Source organism: Leptodactylus fuscus, chromosome 2, assembly GCF_031893055.1.
Source record: "Leptodactylus fuscus isolate aLepFus1 chromosome 2, aLepFus1.hap2, whole genome shotgun sequence".
In the NCBI taxonomy this organism is placed as follows: Eukaryota; Metazoa; Chordata; class Amphibia; order Anura; family Leptodactylidae; genus Leptodactylus; species Leptodactylus fuscus.
This window is the reverse complement of record NC_134266.1, coordinates 120,509,575-120,528,255: the sequence shown is the minus strand read 5'-3', so window position 1 is coordinate 120,528,255 and position 18,681 is coordinate 120,509,575. Positions and strand designations below refer to the sequence as shown.

General features: G+C 41.4%; 1 protein-coding gene across 1 annotated transcript in view; it reads left to right on the top strand.

Moving 5' to 3' along the window:
• Positions 1-5,223: 5,223 nt before the first annotated feature.
• The window catches only part of CLSPN (claspin), a 33,009-nt gene continuing 19,551 nt past the window's right edge, over positions 5,224-18,681 (top strand). Inside the window, exons 1-9 of the mRNA XM_075263108.1 lie at positions 5,224-5,394; positions 5,876-6,008; positions 6,980-7,443; positions 9,731-9,886; positions 10,275-10,343; positions 13,322-13,394; positions 13,489-13,597; positions 15,241-15,755; positions 16,273-16,464. Of these exons, the coding sequence (XP_075119209.1) occupies positions 5,224-5,394; positions 5,876-6,008; positions 6,980-7,443; positions 9,731-9,886; positions 10,275-10,343; positions 13,322-13,394; positions 13,489-13,597; positions 15,241-15,755; positions 16,273-16,464 (1,882 nt within the window). The remainder of the gene's footprint in view (positions 5,395-5,875; positions 6,009-6,979; positions 7,444-9,730; positions 9,887-10,274; positions 10,344-13,321; positions 13,395-13,488; positions 13,598-15,240; positions 15,756-16,272; positions 16,465-18,681) is intronic.

Genomic DNA, 18,681 nt, shown 5'->3' with positions numbered 1-18,681 from the left:
TTATGAGTGCCATATGTATATATGTCCTGGAATGTGATATACACATAGATCCTTCCCATAGAAACTCCACTCTAGCTGCTCCTGTAGTGAGGTGACTAGATTGGAGTTTCTGGAGGCAGCTCCTGTAAGCAACTCCATTCTAGTCACCGCAGTAAAGAACAGTCTACAATTGGAATTGGCTCCAGGTCCTCCCTCCAGCCACTCCATTCTAGACCGTTCACTAGTGAGGTGACTGATTTTGAGTTGCTGGAGGGAGAACCACAAATTCTATGCGATTGTGCGCCTAGCAGCTCCACCACCATTGACTAGCTATCCCGCTAAGGTAAACCCCCATGACGCAACAACTGACATCAGCAGCCTCACAGCCCTTCCTGGTGGCGGCGGCCGGCGGAAGTCACGCATCACCTCAGTCACTGTTCTACGTCAGCCTGTAGCACTGAGCTCATTGGTTGACCACCAGATCGCCCCGCCTACGATTCGGCGCGCGAATTCCGAGGCGGCTTATGCTTGTATTGGCGGGAGCTGTCATTGGAGAGCGCAATGGCTGCTGCTGTGGAGCCTGAGGTGAGAAGCTGTGGTGTTTGTGTATTGTATGAATAGCTGTTGTGCTCTTTTGTATGCCGTATTCTACTAGTTACTTTCTGTCTGTCGGTATTCCTCTGAGTGCTGACTACATGAAGCCTGAGCTCATAGACTGTGCTGAATGGAGTCATAGTTCACATAGTACTGATACATAGCCTTGTGGAGCGCCTAGCTGTATACTGCTTATAAGGTCTGTACACGAGTATTCCAGTAGTAGTAAAATAATGGATAGCTACTTTATATAGTATTGTGGATTGGAGTTTGGATCTATAGTTATATACCTGAGTGTGTCTATCTATCTTTGTGTGCGTTTGCATGTCATACTGTGGTATACAATGGAATATACAGCTATCTTAGATACACCACAGTAGAGGATACATGGTGGCTCTCTGTAGTTCCATTCATTGCTTTGTGGTTTCTGGTTTCTTTATCTGATATGTTTCTTTGAGCACTGTTCACATGTTGCAGTCTTGACTACTAGTATTGTTAAACATTAAAGTGCTTGCTGATTCTTCTATACATGGTGTTTTATTGACTGCTGCTGGTTTTAGTGTTTGCTACAGATTCATACATGCCAGGTGCTTTAGCATGTCCTAATATTTTCCCATGACTGTTTCTTCATGCATTAATCTTAGAATCATTTGGCTCTAGTTTGAGCTGATCTATTGTAATAATAATAAATAATTTTATTTATATAGCGCCAACATATTCCGCAGCGCTGTACAATTTGTAGGGTTCAAATCCAGACAGAAAGATACATTACAAAGAAAATCATTTCACACAATGGGACTGAGGGCCCTGCTCGCAAGAGCTTACAATCTATAAGGTCGAGGGGGTGACACAAGAGGTAGCAGGGGCGGTATTGCTTATGCAGAGGTCAGACACTTTTGTAATAGAGGTGACTGTCATTGCATAAACATAAGACTTTATGAGCAGTCGACAGTCGAGTCCTGTAACATGTGGATGGAGCTTGGACAGATAAAGTTATCCTTAGATGACATCATATCATGTGGGGAAGTGTGGGAGCGGAGACAGAGGAGGGTTAAAGGTTTACGTTAGACATTGTGATAGGCCTGTCTGAAAAGATGCGTCTTTAGTTTGCGTTTGAAACTGTAGAAATGGGAGTTAATCTGATTGTCCGGGGTAGAGCATTCCAGAGAAGTGGTGCAGCTCGGGAGAAGTCTTGTATACGAGCGTGGGAGGTTCTGATAATAGAGGATGTAAGTGTTAGGTCATTGAGCGGAGAGCACGGGTTGGGCGGTAGACAGAGATGAGGGAGGAAATGTATGGAGGTGCGGCATTATGGAGAGCTTTGTGGATGAGAGTGATAACTTTATATTTTATTCTATAATGAATAGGCAGCCAATGTAACGACTGGCACAGACCAGAGGCATCACTGTAGCGTCTAGCCTGATAGATGAGCCTGGCCGCTGCATTCAGAATAGAGTGTAGAGGGGAGAGTTTAGTAAGGGGAAGACCGATTAGTAAGGAGTTACAGTAGTCAAGGCGAGAATGAATCAGAGAGACAATAAGTGTCTTTAGTGTATCTCTGGTAAGGAAAGGGCATATTCTGGAGATGTTTTTGAGGTGGAGGTGACATGAACGTGCGAGTGATTCAATATGAGGGGTGAAGGAAAGGTCTGCATCAAACATGACCCCGAGGCAGCGGGCCTGCTGCCTAGCAGTTATAGTAAGGCCTGAGACTGCAATGGATATATCAGGGACAGATCTATTAGATGGTGGAAACAGTAGTAGCTCAGTCTTGGAGAGATTTAGTTTCAGATAAAGCGAGGACATGATATTAGAGACAGCAGAAAGACAGTCACTGGTGTTCTGTATTAGTGCAGGGGTGATGTCACAGGAAGATGTGTATAATTGGGTGTCATGAGCATAAAGATGGTACCGGAAGCCAAATCTGTCGATGGTTTGTCCAATGGGGGCTGTGTAGAGAGAAAAGAGCAGGGGGCCTAGGACCGAGCCCTGAGGAACCCCAACAGCAAGGGAAAGCGGGGAGGAAACCGAGCCCGCAAATGATACACTGAAAGTGCGGTCTGAGAGATAAGAGGAGAACCAGGAGAGCGCAGTGTCATTGAGGCCAACTGAGCGGAGCATAGTGAGGAGGAGATGATGGTCAACAGTGTCAAAGGCTGCAGAGAGGTCCAATAGAATAAGAAGAGAGAAGTCACCATTGGATTTAGCCATTAGATCATTGGAGACTTTTGTGAGAGCCGTTTCAGTAGAGTGCAGAGCGCGGAAACCAGATTGTAAGGGGTCAAGCAGAGAGATAGCGGATTAGACGAGAATAGACCAGGAGTTCCAAGAGTTTAGAGATGAAGGGGAGGTTAGAGACGGGTCGATAGTTAGCAGCACAGGATGGGTCCAGGGAGGGTTTTTTCAACAGCGGAGTTATAACAGCATGCTTGAAGGAGGATGGGAAGATTCCAGAAAAGAGAGAGAGGTTAAATATTTTAGTAAGGTAAGTTGTGACAGCAGGGGACAGAGATTGGAGAAGGTGTGAGGGGAAGGGATCACTACTGCAGGTTGTAGGGCGAGATGAAGAAAGTAGTTGGGAAACTTCCTCTTCTGTAACAGGTACAAAAGATGAGAATGGACAGGCTGAAGTGCGGTTGATGAGGTTATCAATGCCACCTGGGGCTTGGGCAGTAATTTCCTGACGGATCTTATCAATTTTATCATGGAAATAAGTGGCAAGGTCATCGGCACTAAGGTCTGTGAATGGCGTCTGCACCTTTGGTGTGAGTAAGGAGTGAAAAGTTTCAAAAAGCCTTTTAGGGTTGTTGGAGAGAGAAGAGATGAGGGCGGTGAAATAGTCTTGTTTGGCGAGGTAAAGGGCAGAACTATATGTTTTAAGCATAAATTTGAACTGGAGGAAATCTGCAGGTGAACGTGATTTTCTCCAGAGACGTTCAGCACACCTAGAGCACCGCTGAAGAAATCGTGTCTGTGGCGTGTGCCAGGGCTGCTGCCTCCTATGTGGGACTTTACGAGTGGAGGGGGGAGCAACCTCATCCAATGCATTTTTAAGGGTTTCATTATAGTGACTGGTGGCCAGATTGGGACAGGAGATTGAGGAGATGGGGGACAGAGAGGACTGTAGAGTATCTGAGAGGTGCTGGGTGTCGATAGCATGTAAGTTCCTATATGTGTGTTGGGTAGGTGCATCTTGTGAAGGGGAGAGGGCGCTGATGGTGAGAGACAGAAGATTATGATCAGAGAGGGGCAGAGAAGAGTTAGTAAATTTAGAGACTGTGAGGAGTCGATGGAAGACAAGATCAATCGTGTTTCCACCTACATGTGTGGCAGAAGAAGAACATTGTGAAAGACCAAAAGAAGAGGTTAGTGAGAGAAACTGTGAGGCAGCTGGGGAGTGAGGGGAGTCAATAGGGATGTTAAAGTCACCCATGATGAGGGTAGGAATGTCATTGGATAAAAAGTGGGGAAGCCAAGAAGCAAAGTGGTCCAAAAATTGGTAGGGTGAGCCAGGTGGACGGTAGATCACAGCTACCCGTAAGGAGAGTGGGCGAAAAAGTCTGATAGCATGGACTTCAAATGAGGAGAATGTAAGTGAGGGGACCGGGGGAATGGACTGAAAAATGCACTGCGGTGACAGAAGTAAGCCTACCCCACCACCCTGCCTGTTGTCAGGCCTAGAGTTATGTGAGAATTGTAGGCCACCATGACACAGAGCAGCAGGGGAGGCTGTGTCTGCCTGCTGGATCCAAGTTTCAGTAAGGGCGAGCAGGCCGAGGGATTTACTAAGGTATAAGTCATTGATATATTCTAGTTTGTTACATACTGAGCGGGAGTTCCAGAGAGAGCAGTTAAAAGAGACAGGGGAGAGATGAGAAGAAGGAACACGGTAAATATTGATGAGGTTTGTAGGCCTTCTATGTGTGCAAGAAGAAGAGTTAGTGAAGGAAGGAGGGCCGGGGTTGGGAGAGATGTCCCCAGCAGCTAGGAGGAGTAACATGGACAGAGACAGAAGGTGGTTCAGTGACTTATGTGAGCGCTTGTATTTGGTTTCACTGCTAAAAGAAGTAAAGGGAAAGAGACTGAAAAGTGTGTGAGAGCTGTACATGGGAGAAGGAAGAAGAGAGGGACTGATATGGATGGAGTGTACTGGTGGTAGAGGTGGAGGAGAGGTCTGCAGGAAGACAATGGCTAAGATAGTAAGAGACAGTGTAGCTATAGCATACCATGTGGTAAAACTTGTTGTTTTAGGTGGCAATTTACCTGGTGTTCTGCCATGGTTAGCCTGTTTCGTGCCCTGTTTAAGTGCCATGTATAAGTGCACTTTGGTTAATCTGCACTTCGGTTAAGATGCAGTTTGGTTAAGATGCATGCTGCAAATGAAATGGTTTTGTCTTTTTTAGGTGTTGTTGACAGTAACCTAAGGAATGGTTTGGACTTTTAGGAGGTCCAGTTCTATATAGTGACTGACTTTAGTGGTTCCTGCACCTTCTTTTCATAATATTACCAGACCTGACCACTCCTCTGTAGCTGTAACCGCCTCCTTTCTCTGTAGTCTCGATCCCTGTGGTTTGAAGTCTTGGGCATGTGTAATAACACTCCCTTCTGGGTGCTACTGCAAATGCTCGATGCGCCATTTTCTTGTGGACAATGAAAGAACGCGCACAAGAAAATGGCTCTCGGGCATATGCAATAGCGCTCAGAAGGGAGCTTTACTGCGCACGCCTGAAACTTCAAAATGCACAGATTGAGACTACAGAGAATGGAGGCGGTTACACCTATGGAAGAGGAGGGTATCTTAAAGCACAAGCAAAGGAGGGGGTTTTAAAAAAATTGTAAACAGATAGATATATAAAAATGTAAAAATCAAATCCCTTTCCCTATATCATACACAAAAAGCATAAACATATCAGGTATCCCTTCAAAAACATCTGGGACCAGAACTGCCTTTTTTTTTTTACTGTTTCGCTTCCTATAATAATCTTGAAAATAAGCAATTAAAACAATAGGTATTCCCCAAAATGGTATAAGTAAATGTACTCCTGGTCCCACAAAAAAATGCCTTGTGCTTTGTTTATGGAAATATATTAAAAAAAAAAAAAAAATCCAGGTCTAAGAATATGGCAACTCCAATTTTTTTTTTTTTTTTTACTTCAATGTTTTGAATCGTTTCTGTTCTCACCAGTGAATAATTTTGTACAAATTCTTTTTTGTCTACTATCTATAAATAAAATCTTTAGAGGTGGTGAATACTTTTGAATTTCACTTTATTTTTACTTGTTCTTTATTTTGTTCACTTTAGGTGTGTTTGGCTGTGGAAGATAACGATAGTGGACTAAAAGTCTCAGATAGTGATTCAGACAGTGGCCAGGGGAGCTGTGGAATGGGTTCTCCTACAGACCACCAAAAAAGTTTGGACTTCCTGGAAAATAGAGGTATTTTAAATGGATACATAGTATATCTGTGTACATTGCTACTGAAAAAAAAATTGGATTTTGTCTCTCTTTGTACTCTAGGGTATATAATTAGCAAAGGCCCAGGATAGGTGAGCAAGCACATTGTTACTCACCTCTTCTGGTATCTGGTGTGACTCCTTGTTCTCTTTGGGTTTTTGGCGTTAAGTTTATGCATCACAACAGCATGCGATCCCTGAGGCCCAGTCACAAGCTTCAGCAGACCCTGACATTAATCAAAAAGCCCAAAGAGAACAGGAAGTCACATTTGAGCCCAGGAGAGGTGAGTAGCAGGTCCTCAGCTTATTTTACTCTCTGGTCTGACAAGACCCAGAGTATAATAGCATATCAAGTTTGTACACGTTTGCTCCGAATAGGGCATGGATGATCTTTAAAATAAAAAAAAACAATAAAAAAACAAACAAAAAAAACAGCATTAGGAAAATACCCAATGAATCGCAATTTTGATTTTGGTCATCATGATTGCCCATCCTTACACGGAACTTCTGATCTGTATGGGAAAGGCTGGCAGCTCCCATCCATCACATATTTATGGCCTATCATAAGGATAAAATTTAAGGATAACCCCTTTGATCATTGGAATTTTATACAGTAGTAGTGTATATTTCATCTACATATTGTATTGTGTACTTAGGGCTTAAGTCCTATAGCAAATGCTTTACCCAGAGAATGCTGAGTTTTTAGTAAAATGCCGCAAACCAAAACTCATTGTATGTATCGACTTTAAAGTAACATCTGGCTACAGTGATTTGGCCTGATATGCTCAGTAGAAAGCACCACAAAAAGCTTCAAAAGATGTGATTTCACCTTTCTAAATATTTTATTTAAATTTTATTTTTCTCTTTTCATTGCTACACCTCTATAAACAATGTAGCAAACTGCAGATAAAATTATTGAAGGTGAATTAATCAATGCTTCATTCATCTCTTAAGATTCAGATGACGAAATCTTGATACGTAAGAAATCTAAGCATAAGAAAATTTTTGAGGAAAGTGACAGTGAGGATGATGATGACACCAATGCTGTTACCTCTGACACGAAGCTGAATATTGAAACTGTTGAAGAAAATGAGGAGAATGAAGCCACAGAGAGAATAAAGCCTCGGAGAATTCGATCAGCTCTTGTTGACAGTGATGATAGTGATTGTGATGGCATCCTTGTTGCAAGTGATGAGCAGAATGATGTGGGGGCTGCTACTGATAAAGGCAGTCCAAAGAAAAACTCCAGGCAAAATAACTACAAGTCTTCCAAAAAGCAAACTGGGGTAGATATGAAAGAAAAAGGCAAATCAAAGCGAAAAGCAGAGAAAGAGAGGAAGAAAATGGCATCTATTGAAAAGCTTAAAAAGGATAAGAAGCAGATGTCAAGTGTAAGTAACAAAAAGCTGACCTCACTTGTTGATAGTAGAGTTTTGGGGGGAAAATTGTATATCTTAAAGAAAGCATTTCTAGTGAATATTTAGATACACAAAACCAATTAATGTTGCTGTAAACTCTATTATTGCATGCACTAAAGTAGAAGAGGATACGTATCCACGCCCGGCTTCCTTAAAATTTTACTTTTATTGCATAGAAAAATTAAAAAATAAAGACTGTGCAAAAGATAGAAAAAGTACATGGTGGAAAAGTAATTAAAAAAACCTGCAACTATTGCGTTTCGGCATGGTCAATCCCTTAATCATAGCATGGTGAAAAGAAAAATGCTCTGGAGAGTCTACATGCTGACTTGGTATAAATAACCCCTACAAACACCTGTTGCACATAATTTGCTTCATGATAAAGGTAACCCTTCCTGTTCACAGTCATCTCTATAAAGTTTTAGACCAAAAAGTGACATCTGTTACACATAACCTGCCTCATGCTGAAGGTAACCCCTCCTACTCGCGGTCATGTCAATAAAGTTTTACAATAAATAATGACAATGTCGATATGGAGTTTATATAATACCTGAGGATAAGCAAATAATAATCACAGTAAATAATAAACAATAAACATATAATAGCGAATAAATTGAACAATTTATACATATCCACGAAAAGGATATTTTTTCTTTTTTGTGGATATTTATAGATTGTGAGGTGAAGGAGGGGCAGGCCAGATGGGTGAAGGAGGCATGTTGTTAAGTTTGCTGAAAAAAAACTCGCCTCCGTCACCCGTCTGGCCTTCCCCTCCTTCCCTGCCTCTCAGATTTCGCTCTTGCAATGAAGCGACACAGGCAGGGAAGGAGGGGCGGGCCATACGGGTGAAGGAGGCGTGGTTTCAAGTTTTCCGAGAACCACGCCTCCTTCACCCGTCTGGCCCGCCCCTTTTTCTCTTCCTGCATAGTTTCACTGCAGCAGCGAGATATGAAATTAGAGTTGATCCTATTTATTTCTATAGTATTTATTCTGGCATCCGTCACATTAGTTTAGACCCTGAATGCCTCCTAACATCAAAATGAAAAATACAGCATGTTGTGGGTGTCTCTTTCCATCCATGGATGCCAAACCCGTGCACAAAGTGCATGAAACAATTTTAATTAAAACAGGGCATGAGAAGTCCAGTTTTACACTGGTATTAGCATGTACATCTGATGGCACCAAACTGAGACCAATGATTATTTTCTTATACGGCAAGTACTCTATATCCCAAAGTCTATATTTTAACTGGAAAAGTCGGGGGTCGTCTTATACGCCGGAAAATACGGTAGTCTTTTATGGTGTAAAAGGGGCATGAACTAAATCGTCATTAATCGTACATGAGGTAAAATTTCCAATTACTGTTGATTTTTGATTTGACCCTAGAGCTTTCCACTATATCAGCATCTTGTAAGCTTTTTGTCTTCTGTGGACTTGGGCTTTGTGGACATGGCCGTATTACGACTCCTTTTTATTATGCTGTATATAGACACCCATAGAAGTGCATAGGACCTTACTTTGCCTCTGTATGCCTCAGATTTCATGTTTTTCCTCCATTGTATGCTAAAATACAAGTTTTTGTTTCCTAGTAGCATTGATGTTAGGGGAGTATATCTCACTTATGAGCTGATACAACAGTACATGTAGTTCCTGATGCTTTTAGGACACTGTTATACACGGAGCCCGGTGGTCCTTGTTGACTATAATGAGGTCTTTTGGGTACTCCTAAAAATACAGGATATTTACCTCAACTGTTTTTCCTTGGAGACCCCAGGAGAGATGTAAATGTAGCCTTCCCCAGTGTTTTATTTAATGCATAACACTATGTAACAGAGTTTTTTGTCCTTGTCAAATGTTATTTCCTAACAGTGCATAGGTTGGCATTACAGCAAATACAAATTATTAATCAACTTTTGTTTTTATGAGCAGGTCATCAAAATTATATTAGTAAAAATAATGAAAAAACAAAAAACTTGATAGTCTTTAGTAGTTGATACCTTTTTAATGGCTAACTAATAATGATGACAGATTACAACGTTTCGGAACTCTCGGCTCCTTTCTCAAGTAAATTTACTTGATAAACTTAATAAACCTGTTTGCATCAAACATAGTGTCCCTGTCCCTGACTGATTGGATCTGCACCATTGCTACTGAGCTACCTTTCACACAATATATAAAACCTAACATCTAATGTTACAACTCAATCTTACTGTGACTTGAAATATACTGTTTAAAAAGCACTGTAGAAGTTTTTCACTTGACCATGATAAAAAATTTTTGTCTTCAGACACAAAGGGAAGAGAATCAGCCTTCTTTAAATGACAGTGGATGTCTTTTAGCTGATGGTGATCTTTTTGATAAGGATGAGGAAAGTGATAATTGTGAAGAGGAATCCCTAGATATTATACGCGCTAACATGAAAAGCAAACTTAAGAGTCGTTCTGTAAGTATTACTGAAAAGTCCAGTGATCTTAGGTTGCCTAGCCACTTAGTCTTTTCATGGGTTTTAAAATGGCTACAGTTGTTAAAAAAAAAAAAAAAACATGGAATTTTTTTTTTTCTTTTACTGCCATGTAAAAAAGCAAAAAGGATCTTTTGCAAATGAAAAGCAGGGTGGTTGTGTGAATAAGACCTAAGGGTTCTTGCATATACTATGGTACCTCTGCAGAGTAAATACTGTATTTCACTGTGTAGTTAATAGCTAAAGAAATCACTGGGTGTTTGAGGACTGTAATGTTAAAACTTTGGCAAGCGTATATGTTGCTAGCAGGTTTTAATGTAAATGCTTTGTACGAAGATCAACTTTTGTTGTGTCTTTTTATATCCCAAAGTCTCATATATTTGATGGAGCTGAGGATGAAGAAGTGTTTGAAGAACGATTAGAGTCTTCAGAAAAAAAGGTTTAGTCTTTTATTTTATTTTTTTTCAAAGAGTTTTCTATGGCTGTGTTCACATCTGCGATAAAACATTGGCTTACTCTATTGTACGACTGAGTATCCATCCGGCCTCCAGTACCTCAAACTACCATTTTAGACACTATTGCATGCTATGTTATGAATTTGTGATACGTAAAACTAATACATGCTTAAATGGGTTGTCCAGTATAAAACTTAGTGTGTATATATAATATGTATAAACACTAAGCCCACCATGCCTCCCCTCCACTTTCTAATATATGTCTATTAACCCCTTCCCGCCGATGGCATTTTTTTGATTTTCGTTTTTCGTTTTTGACTCCCCTCCTTCTAAACCCCATAACTTTTTTATTTCTCCGCTCCCAGAGCCATATGATGTCTTAATTTTTGCGGGACAAATTTTTCTTCATGATGCTACCATTAATTATTCTATATAATGTACTGGGAAGCAGGAAAAAAAATTCAGAATGGGGTGGATTTGAAGAAAAAATGCATTTCTGCGACTTTCTTACGGGCTTTGGTTTTACGGCGTTCACTGTGCAGCCAAAATGACATGTCCCCTATATTCTGTGTTTCGGTACGGTTCCAGTGATACCAAATTTATATGATTTTATTTACATTTTGACCCCTAAAAAAAATTCCAAAACGGTGTTAAAAATTTTTTTTTCTAAAAGTCGCCATATTCCGACGGCTGTAACTTTTTTTATACGTAAGTGTACGGGGATGCATAGGGCGTCTTTTTTTGCGGGGTCGGGTGTACTTTTTAGTTCTACCATTTTCGGGAAATGTTATTGCTTTGATCACTTTTTATTCAAATTTTTATCAGAATCAAAACAGTGAAAAAACGGCGGTTTGGCACTTTCGACTATTTTTCCCGCTACAGCATTTACCGTACAGGAAAAATATTTTTATGTTTCACATATATGTTTCACAGTTTTTAACTACTTTTATATGTGTTCTAGGGAAAGGGGGGTGATTTGAACTTTTAATTCTTTTTATATTTTTTTTTATTTTTTATTTTTTGCATTTATTAGACCCCCTAGGGGTGTTGAACCCCAGGGGGTCTGATCACTAATGCAATGCATTACAATGCTAATGCATTGCAAAAAAGCATCCTTTCTTTTGCAGGCTGCATAGACCAGCCTGCAAAAGAGAGGCTTTGCAGACAAGCTTGGGAGCCTGTACAAGGCTCCCGGCTGTCATGGCAACGGGACGTCAGCCCTGGAGCATGCTCCAAGAGCCGGCGATCCCGGCCAAAATGGCGGCGCCCATGCGCCGCCGGGAAAAATGGCGCCCCCGGCGCCTTTGACCGCGGCGCCGGAGGGGTTAATGCCTCCGATCGGTCCGGGGACCGATCGGAGGCATTAGAGCCAGTTGTCTACTGCTTAAAGCAGTAGACACCCGGCAGCTATGGCGGTCGCCATAGTTACAGACCCGACATGCGCCGTACTATTACGGCGCATGTCGGGAAGGGGTTAAACATATGTATATTTATATTTTAACCTTTCCGCTAAGGGAATGGGTCATTGGTATAATCCATATCCTGAACAGTTACGTCAGGAAAAAGCATACTGTTACAAAAACAAGAAACAAAAAAATGACCAGACTTAGAACAATGCATAATAATATAGTCAAATTTTATTAATAGAACAAAATAATCAATAAATTAAATAAATCATGGCATAAATAACAAGATACAGTATAAAGTCCCTCCAGGAAGTGAATAGACCATGAGAACCAACAACCTCCCCTATGGAATTCCAAATGTACCCCAATATCCGAAATATAGCAATAGATAAATGTGTGTATAGAAGAAAGCAGCTACAATATAGTAAGCAGGACATCAAGAATAATACATGCATAGATATATAAATGTCACAACAGTAACCAAGATGATGGCCTGATTATTCACAAAAACAGGGAAAAGGAGCCCCCCAAAAAAGGTATTTGTTAAATTCAAAATTTATGAAGAGTCATCATAACTGCAAGCAAACATGCTACAATATAAATAGAATGTCATTATTCGGTGTGCACAAACACTAGTGTCCTAATAAAGTATCACAAAAGTAAATACCAAATGATTATCAGACCTGCAGTCATAATGCTGAAGAAATAAAGGGGGTGACCAAATTGAGTAATCCAGACAGGAAGATGTACAAACACGACTGCAGTAAAAATGCATATTTTTATGCATTGTTCCATGTCTGGTCTATTTTTGGATTTGTATGCTTTCGGTAGTTGGATGGGACTTTTTGCTTAAAGAGGACCTTTCATCACTTAGGGCACATGCAGTTTTATATACCGCTAGAAAGCCGACAGTGCACTGAATTCAGCGCACTGTCGGCTTTCACCTTCTGTGCCCCAGGTGAAGAGCTGTCGGTGCCGGTACTGTAGCTCTTCACCGTCAGAAGGGCTTTTGACAGTCAGTCAGGAACACCCTTCTTTACACAAACGCTGTGCTGTACTGTGAGAGCAGCGAGTAACGCCTCCCCCAGTACTCGTCCATAGACAAGTACTATCAGGAGGGGAGGTGGGAGCGAGTGAGAAATAGGAGTCTAAAGATGGTTACTGAGGGTGTAGTGGGAGGGCTAGCTAGTGAAACGTAGCGGGAGTATAGGGAAAGGGACACTCGGGAAGAGACGGAGGAGAAGTAAGGCATCATGGAACTTGTAGGAAAGAAACCACATGAAACTAGGAAGTAAACAAATGCAGAGTATGCTATGCGCTTACTGAGAACCCCAGAAATCTCTCAAAACACACTGCTCAAGGTATTTGGTTGCACTTATTAACCCATTAATGGCACTAACAGACCTTCATTTTTTTATACTTGGAAAACCCCTTTAAATGTTTTATTGCTCTCTGTTAAACACATCTATGCCATTGCAATGTACTAGTGGACTAGAATTTGTGAAATCTGATTCCTCCAAAAAAAGTTGACCAAACTTTTTATTTTAATTTATAAGGAGAGAAAAGCAGCACGGTTGAGCAAGGAAGCCATAAAACAGTTGCACAGTGAAACACAAAGGCTTTTGCGAGGTAACTGTTCAGTTTTATGTCAATATTCATAGTTCTAGGGTTAGTACAGATGAAATAATTGCACAACTGTTTTTTTTTTCTTTTCTTTTCTTAGAATCTGCTGTATCTCTTCCATATCACCTACCTCAACCTAAAACCATTCATGACTTTTTCAAGCGTCGCTCAAGACCCGTTTGTCAAGGAAATGCAATGCAACTAATAAAGTAAGAACATTCCTCTTTAACATATATCACGTTTTAAAATGAGAAGAGTACCATTCTCTTTCTGTCATTCCTATACAGTGGGAGTGGCAGCACTGCATGCTTGACTTCTGCTTTATTAAAATTCCTTATGGCTCAGGTCATACAGATAATAAAAGGGTTATAGGTAATGAATGATTGTGACTGAAATACTGTCCTGAAAAGTCTTCTGCCTGTACACAGTATGTCAATCCAGCCCTGCAGATATTTATGGTAGGGTCATCTGAATCAAGCAGTGTTTCCTCTGGTGAATCAGTGCTGAAATTAGCTCATTTGCGGATTGACAAAAAAACCTGTGATATCTTGCCTATGGAGCCACCAAGTCAACAGGAGAAAACTGTTTCATGTATCTAATGTGCTGGACAGGCTTCAAGTGGCAGAATTTCTTTTAAAGAAAAACAAACTTTTTATTCTTTGAAGGGAAATCAAAATAATTCTTGCGTGTAGCTTTAAAAATCAATGTCTGCTAAAATGCCTGTGCATGCATATTAAAGGGGTTATCTGGTTTATAACCTGGGCAGAACATTCAATCTCCTTTCAGATGTTGTCCTTGGCTTAATTTGTGTAGATTCAGAATTCTCTTGGGGTTCGGTACGGACGACCATACTCCTTTGGCCAATGTTTTGGGAAAGCAGCCTTTTTTTGTTGCAGATTTTCCTGCAAATTTTTGAGCCAAAGCCAGAAGTGGATCGTGCAGAAGGTAGAAGTATAAGTACTTACTATATATCTCCCATTCCTTTTGTAGCCATTCTTGGCTTTGGCTCTAAAAAAAAAAAAAAAAAAAAAAAAAAAAAAAAAAATGCAGTAAAATCTGCATCAGCAAAAAAAAACAACAAAAAAACCCTTGTGTTTTCACAATGTTGGTCAGTATTACTATATAGCTAACTAGCCTCTGCCTGTGACTGCATGTTGTTGGTGTCGATGATTCATATATTTAGCAAATTGCTGTCGTCGATGTTTTGTCTGCTCTGGCGTTTTGGCAGCTCTCAAGCTGCCTTTTTTTGTTTCAGCAGCTCGCTGGGACGCCATATAATGAGTGCGTTGTTGGCATAGATGATCCGCTTGCTCCGGCGTTTCAGCAGCTGTCAAGCTGGGCTGCCGCTGATTCATTCCTCGCGCTGTGCCTCTGATTGTTCCGACATCTCAGCAGCTCACTGGGATGCCGTATAATGAATGTGTTGTTTGCGTCAATGATCGGGCGTTTCCGCTGTTCTAAGAGCCGCTTGACGCCTAGTTTGCTCAATCCTCCTCAGCTCTGCTTGAGGAGAACTGTTGACTTCTGGCTAGCTTCATAGCTCTCGTTGTTTTAGAATTTTGTAACAAAATGGATTTTCTTTTTCCTGGCGTGTTTACAATGGGCAAACTGCCAATTTGGATTAAAGGGGTTTTCCCATGTCATTGTCTCAGCCCTGGAGCAGATCAGATAATATGCAAATGCTTGTACACAATGGACTCTATAACTTGTATATGTATATAAGGTTTAACAATGTAAACAAATTTTTTCTTTTAAAGTTTTTTTTCTTTAACTTTGCATCCTTGCATCTGCGAAAGGGACAGTTTCAGTGATTTTGTGCTACTTATATGTTCATCAACTTTGCATTTTGTAGGTCCTCCAAATACCATCTTTTAAATGCTGAAGACGAAACTGAGTCTGAATCAAAACAGACAGAGCCTGCAGGTTGTGACTCTGAAGTACCTCTCTTAAACCCGCAAGCTGTTGCCCTAGAAGGAGCTGTGACAAATGCTTCTGCAGAAGGGGAAAGTCAATCTCTTGATATTTTGGAGAACGAACAAATAGTTAACTATTCAGAAAAATCAACTCTACTTTCTGATACTAATGGATCACATCAACCATTGGCTAATCAGGAAACTGAAGAATGCATTCAAGTAGACACCTTCAAAATGGTTCAGAATGTTTCAGAACCAGACCTCAAGAGCACTACATGTGACCCTACTGAGTCAACTGAGGACGGCATTACAAATATCCCTGTTGTACAGGAGAAGCCTAAGCTTTCAAAACTGGAAAAACTGCGTGCACTGGGAATCAGTCTGTCAATAAAACCTCGCCTCTGCCCAGATGATGGATCTTTTATCAATTTGGATGAACCAAAGCCAAATAAAGGTAGTTGAATTTCCTTTGTAAACTGGGGCTAAATCTAGAGTTGTCTTAGTTTCTGTAGCCTACATGTCGCTGCTTCTGGGTGCCACAATTGCTATGACCAGGGTATCCTACACCAGTCCAATTTCTCTCATGTTTGTGTCAATAGTGAAAACAAATGGAACACTTTTTTTTTTCAGTCAACTAGAGTTCCAGACTTTAACAAAACTTTTCATTTGTGGTTTTCATCAGAGTGAAGATTAATTTCTCTGTTTAACTCTCACACAAGTAAGGGATAAATCTTTCCAGGTTTTAACCACTTACTCCCTTCCAAAACAACACCTCTTGTGTTACCTTAGCTGATATTGTATGGTCAAAATGTTGACAACTAACAGGTTCAATTTAAATTGTCTTTTTATTGCTCAAACACACATTATTTTGCTGTACTCTTAGTTGATCTCCTGAACGTGTTTTTTTTTTTTTTTTTTTTTTATAAAATTAACCAAATTGTTTTCATAATGTCTTTCCAATACTGCATCAGATCTTGAAGCACTAAAGGAGCGATTCCTAAAACATAGCTTGCACAAGGCGAAGATTGTGACTGAGAAGAAAATTAATCTCAACATTGTTCGCAAAGAAACAACTGCTGATGGCAAAGAAGAACTAAAAGCAGATGTTGTACCTGTCACTGTAGATGTGGAAAACCTTGAAGAAAATGTACATGGCAAACCAGGTACAGTGTGTTTATGTAATAGTTTTTTTATGTAAAATAAAAACATTTGTCATCGTCCATGACAGCACCCTTATGTTAGGACTGCCAATCCGAGACAGGAATCCTCATGAAATAAAAAGCTTTACATCCCCATTACACCTCCGTTCAGGTTTCCTCAGTTTCAGGCTATCAGAGAGAGAACCTGGGAAAGAGAGGGATGATCTTTTTATTTTTTTGTTACATGTTGGGCTAAGGATATAGGTTGATTTCCCCTATTCTTGCAATGTCTGAGATCAAAGTGAACTATGATTGTGGGCATTAGCACCAGATCTCCGCTGTAGAACATCTAGAGCAGGGGTCTCAAACTCTCGGCCCTCGGGACAATAGTTTGCGGCCCCCACCTCAGTACATAGCTCCCAACTGTCCCGCATTTAGCGGGAAAGTCCCGCTTTTATATTCGTGTCCCGCGCAGCTCCCTGCATGTCCTGCTATGTCCCTTTAGTGTTTTACTTAACAAACTTTCCTCCGATCACCCCCCCCCCCCTCTTATAACAGCGATAAAAGTGATGAGTGATCGGTGAAAAGCTTGTGGGAGTAGCTGTAGGGGGACCTGTCTGCCTCTAATTGCCTCCAGTTTAATGTCACCATCCAGATACCCCTACGGTTTAATGTCTGCTTCTAGCTGCCCAAGTTTAATGTCCCCCTCCAGCTGACCCAGTTTCATGTCCCCTCTAGTCTCTCCCCAGTTTAAACTGGGGCACCAGAAGAAGGACTTAATACTGTGGGGCAGTTGGAAGGGAACATTATAATGTGGGGACATATAATGTACGGGTGACTGTAGGAGGATTATACTGTGTGGGGGCACATGAAAAATGAATGAGAATGGGCGGAGTCCACATGAAAGTTGGTGGAGCTTAATTTGCTGCGACACGCATAACTTGTGGAAAACCTGAGCGGGCCAGACTCGCCCACACTCTACCTCCAGCGTCCCCCAGGTAAATTGAGTTTAAGACCCCTGATCTAGAGGATGCTGATTACCATTTTCCAATGCATACTGCTTCTCAGAAATTCTTAAAGGGATTGTCCAGGATAACCTAAAATCCCTACACTAATCTAAACACCCAACCCCTTCCTACTTTCTAAATAACATTGATTATCAAAAATGTATGGTTAACCATATCCCTGAGGCAGTAATGTGACCGCCCCAGGGACATATTTGATTATCCGGTGACTATCCGTTTTTGCAGTTACGGAAATTGATCGTTACTACTACTCCCCTTCCCATCCACACCATCATACTTGCCCATCTTCTTCCTGTTTGGGCTTCCTTCCTCGGGGGAACGGTTCCTCCTCCTTCGATGACATTGGTGAGCAATAGAAGAACTGAAGCTGACAATACATTATCTCTATTGCGCAGCTGAGAGTATGCACAGTAGAGAAGTACTGAAGGCTAGCACAAACGTCAGTCTCTCTAGCTGAGGGGCATTTTTTTGATGTCTTGACCGTTCAGGGCCTGTGGTCCAAAGCCAAGTGCTCCTCCTTGTTCAACCTGTTAGACTAAGGGCTATGTTCTTAGCTTTGTCTCCTTGGACCTCTCTCCTCCAAGGATGTCTGGTCATAGTCCAGACTGATATCTCCACTGCGGTCACCTACTTGATCCTTCACTGGGGCACAAGGAGCCATATGACCTTACTAGAATATTCTCATTCTCTTCCTTGGGTGGAGCACCACGTTCTGGCTCTTTCAGTGGTCCACATCCAAGCGTTGACAATTGGGTGGCAGACTGTTTAATTCAAGATTCTTGCTTCGTGTGAATGGTCGCCTCATCAGCAGATCTTCCTTCAGCTGTGCTCCCGCTGGGGCACGCCTGTCATTGACCTCTTCACCTCCTGTCTGCACCACAAGGTCCCCGGCTATGTGGCCAGGTCTCTAGTTCCTTGTGCTGATACTTTTGGTTTTCGATCTTCCCCCTCCTCTTCCTCTTCTCTCCTGGGTCTTCTAGAATCTCAAGACCGAGGTTGTTCCAGCCAACCTAGTGGCGCCAGACTGGCCCAGCCAAGCCTGGTATGCGGATCCCATGTTCCTGCTGGAGGACGCTCCTTGGCCTCTTCCTCTTCAGGGCAACCTTCTGTCTTGAGGACTGTTGTTTCACACACACACACACACCCACTTTGCCTAGTCTGTATTTAATGACATGGCTGTTGATGCCGAGGCTTTGAGGTGTTGTGGGTTTTTGGA